The sequence below is a fragment of the Acanthisitta chloris genome, unplaced genomic scaffold (assembly GCF_000695815.1).
Source record: "Acanthisitta chloris isolate BGI_N310 unplaced genomic scaffold, ASM69581v1 scaffold10917, whole genome shotgun sequence".
Lineage (NCBI taxonomy): Eukaryota > Metazoa > Chordata > Aves > Passeriformes > Acanthisittidae > Acanthisitta > Acanthisitta chloris.
Window position 1 is genome coordinate 1 of NW_008684289.1, and position 6485 is coordinate 6485.

Sequence of the window (6485 nt, forward strand, 5' to 3'; positions counted from 1 at the left end):
CCCTGGGGGACGAGACCAGGCTCAAGTGGCTTTGGTCCATGTCCCCACGAGGTGCTGTGAAACCCCAGCTGGAGCTGCTCTGTCCTGGTGTGACTGAGAGTGAGAAGGATGTGGTACGGTTGGAGTTTTTTCACCTGATGTCTGTGGAATTCATCACTTCCACACTGGTCACTGTCAGCTCCTGCCAGAACTGCCTAAGGGCTCAAATGAGGCTTTTTTTAATGGAAAAAAGAGACTTTTTCAGAATGTGTAAATGAAAAGGAAATTAATTCAGTAGAACAGGTTTTACTCCTCTCTAGGGGTGAAAATCCTGTTGGGGAGGTGATTCCTCAGTGTCCTCAAGCTGTAGGAGCTGTCAGGATACTTCCAGGTGCAGGATATAGATGAGGAGCAAGAGGAGAGGTCTGGAAACTTAACTAATCGCCACAGACGGTGAGATTTGAGGTCCTACTGGTGAGTTCAGCGTGTCAGGAGCTGCTGCTATGCCAGGAACAAGCACATCCCAGTTGGAATCATGGTGGGGAGGCCCACGGAGCCTCACAGGTCAGGCAGAGCTGTGAGGACTCCGGAGTGAATCTGAGCCAGAGGAAAAAATGCTGCTGGGAAGCTTCTAGAACCTGTTCTGCAGTGTTGGTGACACACTGGTCACCTGAGTGTGGTGACTGGGGTAGCAGAGGCGGGGGGAGCGCCTCACTGGAGCCACTCCACGCTGCTTCATTGCTCCCTGGGATGGAGCACACTGGAACCACCTTCTCTGTTGCAGAGAGCTCCATCCCAGGATGCTGAGGGGGTGAGGGATAGCAGAGCACCTTGGGCAGCTGAGGCCCCTGGGGTCTGGCTGGGCAGGCTCTGTGACTCTGCTCACGGGCCCTGGAGTGTTTCAGTGGCTGTGTGAGAGGAGGGCTCTGTGGGTGTGATTGCTCCCTGGGATGGAGCACACTGGAACCACCTTCTCTGTTGCAGAGAGCTCCATCCCAGGATGCTGAGGGGGTGAGGGATAGCAGAGCACCTTGGGCAGCTGAGGCCCCTGGGGTCTGGCTGGGCAGGCTCTGTGACTCTGCTCACGGGCCCTGGAGTGTTTCAGTGGCTGTGTGAGAGGAGGGCTCTGTGGGTGTGTGGGAGCACCTCTGGAGTGCTGGGAGCAGGTGCACAGCTGTGCAGGGCTGTGCTGTCTCCCTGTCTCCACGTGGGTGATGCGGAGGAGCTGTGGCTGTGCCACCCCCAGTCCTGGGCGGCAGCTCCGGTGCGTCCTGCGAGACTGGTTGGAACGGTGAGTCCTGGCTGAGGCTCAGAGGGAGGTTTCCCTCCTTCCTTTGGGAGGGTGAGATTGGACAAGCAGATAAAGGGTGGAAGGCAGCTCAGGGCGGAGAGTGCTGAGGTCCTGGCAAGCAGCACAGGTCTAGACCAGACACAGGAGATAGAGCTGAATAAAATTTATTTGGGGCCTCATTCCTCTCCAGCTCCGACGTGTATGGGTCCTGGAGCGGAGTAAGGTCCTGGCAGTGCTCAAGCTGGGACACATATGGCTCCCTGGGAGGGCTGGAGATGTCTCCATTGACATTGAGAACGGGGAAGCGTTAACACTATTCAGCCCCTGCGTCATCCGGGCAGGGACACTGGGATTTCTGTTGTTGGATAACGAGGCTGGATAACATCCCCAGTGCCCCACGCTGGGGGTTTGTCTCCCTGGGGTTCTGCACAGAGCTGAGTGTTTCTCATCCTCTGAGGCTCATTCATTCTCTGTTGGAGGAGGAAACTTGTGTCCGAGAAGGAGTTAAAAATACCACAGTAAGAGCATTGCTGCTGCACTTCACCTGAACGAAGTGATAATTGACATTCCCTAAAACACATCAGGTTCTCACCCCTGGGAGCTGAACCTCAAGGCTGAATTCGGAAACCACTTGGGTTTATGTTCTTGGAAGTTAAATACGTGGGGTTTGGCCTCTGACCAGGGTGTTCTTGCACCACTGAGAATGCTGTTCCAGTCTTCCCTGAGCTGGCACCAGTGTACCCAAGTACCTATGGCACTGGAGGAGCTCAGAGCTGGCAGGTTTGGGCTTCAGCAAGGGCTGGGCTGGGCCCTGGTTGGTTCATCCTGAGGGGATGCATGGATGGGGAGCAGGTAGGAATGAGCCATGGGGCGTTTGGGGAACATGCAGCCCTCAGTGAGTGACTTAATTAAGAATTCATCTATCGATGATCAGGTGAATTGGAATCTGTTCTGAAAGTTTATCAAGGGTAGATGGTCTGAGTAGGTAATGTGCTTAGGACCCAGCACTGAGCCCAAAGGGCCTCCTGGCTGAGGTGGCAGCTGCTGTCACAGGCTGTCATATCAGCTTCCCTCCTGTCCCCCTGTTTCAGCTCTCTGCAGCCAGTGCTGCTGCAGTGAGCACCACAGGAAGTGACTGTCCGGCTTGGAGCCTTCCCCCTCATCCACCTCCACTGGGTTGCTAAGGCCTCTGCAGGGACATCAGCTGGGAAAAATCCCTCTCTGTGAGAGTGCTGAGGAACTGGAATAGATTCCCCAGAGCAGCTGTGGCTGCCCCATCCCTGGCAGTGTTCCAGGCCAGGTTGGACGGGGCTTGGAACAACCTGTGCTGGTGGAAGGTGTCCCTGCCCATGGCAGGGGGTGGACTGGGGTGAGCTTTAAGGTCCTCTCAATCCAAACCATTCTGTGAGTGTGAGAAACTCTGTGCTGTAGCAACCACCCAGCTGGGAGGCTGTTTGGTTCCCTGGAATGTAGGCGTTCCCGGGCTCAGCTGCCAGGGAATGGCTGGAGGGGGAGGAGTGTGTCCAGGTGAGTCCTCGGTGTGGGACTACGGGGACAGGGCTGGTCAGAGCCTTGCAGCACTCCCAGCTGTCCTGCACACACTCTTGCTGTTGTGGAGAGGCAGGAGAGTCCCAGAGTGCATAGGAGTTCGAGTCTGTGCTTGCAGGAGGTTGTAGGAGAGGTTGGAGCAGCTCATGGACCTGTGCTGGCTTCAGCTAGGTCTTCACCAGAGAAAATCCATTTCACTAGTATCAATGTCCAAAAATGAGGGTTTTTTTCAATGGTTTTCCTTGGAGTTGTAACTCTTAGGGTGACAAAAACCACACTGAAGTCTGCCTGGGCAGCTCTTGGAGGTGGTGGAGCTGCTGCCATGGTCTGTAGTAGCTCATCGTGGGAAGTTTGTCACAATTCTGACACGCTGAAACGTTTATTTCGGTCTCAGGTTTGGTGGCTCCTCCCAGGAGCTTTTTGGGGGCGTCACTTCTCTTTATTCACATCTTCCAGCCTTAGACACGTTTAGAGGTGCACAGTAAGCTTGAAGTGCAGGTTCTAAGAGCGGGAGGGAGTTTCTGTGATGGATTCCTCAGTGAGAGATGCAAACCTTGCCCCTGTCTCGCTGCTATGCCTGCAGGCAGCCTGCCTCTGCCAAGTGGTACGACCGGAGGGACTATGTCTTTGTCGAGTTCTGTGTGGAAGACAGCAAAGATGTCAGTGTAAATTTCGAGAAGTCCAAACTCACCTTCAGGTGAGGAGCTCGGGCACAGGGGAGGTACCTGGGGCTGGGCTGGGGCTGAGCAGGAGCAAGTTTGTTCTATGGAACATTTTGGGCTAAACACCAACTTGTTTTTCTCTTTCAGTTGTCTTGGAGGAAGTGATAACTTTAAACACTTAAACGAAATTGACCTTTTTAATAACATTGACCCAAACGTGAGTATCCTCCTGGTTCTTCTCTCCTGTGTTTTAGTGCTGGAGCCTGGTGAGGCTGGGACAGGCTGTCCAGAGAAATGTTCCATCCCTGGGAGTGTTCCAGGCCAGGTTGGATGGGGCTTGGAGCAGCTTGGGCTAGTGGAAGGTGTCCCTGCCCATGGCACACATGGGACTGGGTGAGCTCTTGGGTGAGCTCTTCATCCCAAACCATTCCATGGTTATGTGGTCCTGAAAAATACTATCTGCTCTTTAGGCTGCTCCTGGGATTTTGAGCAAATTTTTCCTTAGAGTGTGAGAGCACTTGAACTTGGATCCACGAAAGCATCTCTGGGTGGTATTTTCCAGGACAAGGAACAAGTGGAGAGCTTAAGACAAATGAGGCATGTCAGCAGTTCCTGGTGGAGTTCATCTTGATGGAACTAATGGATATTTGCTCTTTTTCAGGAATCAAAGCATAAAAGAACAGACAGATCCATCTTGTGTTGTTTACGAAAAGGAGAGTCTGGTCAGGCATGGCCAAGGTTAACAAAAGAGAGGGCAAAGGTGGGTTTGGGCACCTGCTGCCTCCCCATGGCTTTTAATTTAGTACGTATTTGGGTCATGTTTGAATTATGGAGCAGTGACTCTGTTCCTCATCTGACAGCAGCTCTCACTCAGCTGCCTGTTCTGACTGACAGCTGGTTACCTCCTTGTCCTTAAATAACTCCTTGTCCTTAAATAACTCCTTGTGTTGGTGCAGCTCAACTGGCTCAGCGTGGACTTCAACAACTGGAAAGACTGGGAAGATGATTCAGATGAAGATATGTCCAATTTCGATCGCTTTTCTGAGGTAGGGGACGATGAACTCGTGGAAGTTTGGGTTTACAGGGCAATGAATCCAAGTTTTCTTGCATCCTCACCTTGTAATTCCTGCATGGGGACAACTGGTCTGTCAAAGCACCTGGAGCTGTTGGTTTAGAACCATTTCAGGCTGGTTTTAGGTAGAGAACAGGGTTGGATTCACCCCAAACATGTCTCTTCTCTCTCCGAGCAGATGATGAACAACATGGATGGAGACGATGACGTAGACTTGCCAGAAGTAGATGGGGCAGATGATGTGAGTGTGTGGTTGTAGCTAAATATGTGCAAATCTTGTTCAGAAGTCTTCTAGTCTCTTTTCAGCACTGCAGAAGACTTAAATAGCCCCAAACCCTGTTTGGACAGGTGATGTCACCTGGTGAAGTTGCCTCCCTGCTCTGCACAGCAGTGCTAGGAGACTGTGTAGGGTGCAGTTTGGTGTCTGCACCTCTGTTGCTGTGGGTCTGTGAGCTCTGCAGTGAGGCCAGACTGAGCTCACCGAGCCCTGAGGAACTTACAGACCCTCAGAATCCCTGCTCTGACAGAAGGGATCCAGCTTGCTGCTGGATTTGGGAACAGCACTCATTGCTGAGGGGTGGTGGTAAAGGAAAGGCACCTCAGCACCATCTGCTCCACTTAATGTAGTTTGTTCTCCTTTCCAGGACTCACCAGACAGTGATGATGAAAGTAAGTTGGTTTTGCTCCTCCCATACCTGCTGAGTCCCTGGGCTGGTCCTGAGCAGTGCCAGCAGGTGCTCACCCAGGACTGCTGAGTCCTGGCTGCAACCTAAAGCCAGAGCTGCCCCCAGACTGATCTGGGAAAGCCTCACCACAGCCCCACATACCGTTTGACCTTCCCGGGCAGCTGCAGCCCTGGGAGGCTTTGGCTGCAGGAGCTACACATGCTCAGGGCGTCACAGCCCTCGTGGGCTGGGGGCCAGAGCGTCTTGCTTCTGTCCCTTGTGACATCATGGGCTCTGGGAGGGTTTAAAACCCAATCAGACCAACCCTGAACACTAATTCTCTTCTCTCTCTGTCTCTAGAAATGCCAGATCTGGAGTAAGGAAAACTGTCGTCTTCAGGGTTTGGGGAAAGAACTTCATCACAGCATTTCATAATTGAGATAAGAATTCCTGAGTTGATAGCCCTAAAGGGAGATCCTGCATCCTTTAACCCATTTTCAGTCCATTCTAAATGGCTTCACTGATGGTAGGTGTGTCCCATGGCACGGGGCGGTCTAAGCCACGAGAGGCAATAACGTTATGCATGAACCAGACTTCCAAACCCCCCTGAGGTGTAGGCAATCCTGAGAGAACCGTTGCAATAAAGCTAATGGAGCCTCCTTGCCTCGTGATTCCAGCGGGAGAACCCTGAATTCACACCGAGTGGTAAATCAGCATTTTCCCCTTTCCACGGCCTCAAATTGTTTATACTGGGAACAAAACTGTTGTCATTGGCTCCCCAAATTCAGCAGGTGAGGCACATCCCTCTATGGTGTCTTCAGGTCTGTTCCACTAAAGATTTTCTTGCAAAGGAAACAGTTTCTCCTGGTTTGGTGTCCCGAGCCCCGCCCGGCGCCGGTGGCCGGAGCCTGTCCCGTGTGCCCCCAAGGCTTCCCCCCTCCCGGGGTGAGTGGCTGTACATTGTTGCTTGTCAATCTGTATGTTTAGACCAAATCGTATTTGCACTGTGGGTTTGGCAGCAAGAGGCAGAGGGAGGGGCGGCGGTGCCCGCGGCGGGCTGGGCAACCTCAACTTCTGTTCAGAGCAGCTGGGATTTTTTTAATGTCTGCATTCTTTCTAATAAACTGTTGAAGACTCCCTGGCTCCCGTCGGCCTCGGCCTGTGCGTCCTCTCCGCGGCAGGGCAGGGAGTGGCCCGGGGGGACGGAACCCTCCCGGGGGGGTAGTGGGGGCAATGGGACACTCCCCACTTTCGGGGCGCTGGGCTCC

General features: G+C 53.2%; 1 protein-coding gene across 1 annotated transcript; it reads left to right on the forward strand.

Annotated features, from left to right (window-relative positions):
• Nucleotides 1–3401: 3401 nt before the first annotated feature.
• PTGES3 (prostaglandin E synthase 3 (cytosolic)) lies at nt 3402–5876 on the forward strand (the record flags this gene model as incomplete). The annotated part of the gene is made up of 7 exons (XM_009079283.1): nt 3402–3515; nt 3628–3697; nt 4142–4240; nt 4437–4526; nt 4731–4793; nt 5197–5221; nt 5578–5876. Coding segments are annotated over 7 exons (481 nt in total), but the record flags the coding sequence as incomplete, so codon positions are not given.
• Nucleotides 5877–6485: the final 609 nt, after the last annotated feature.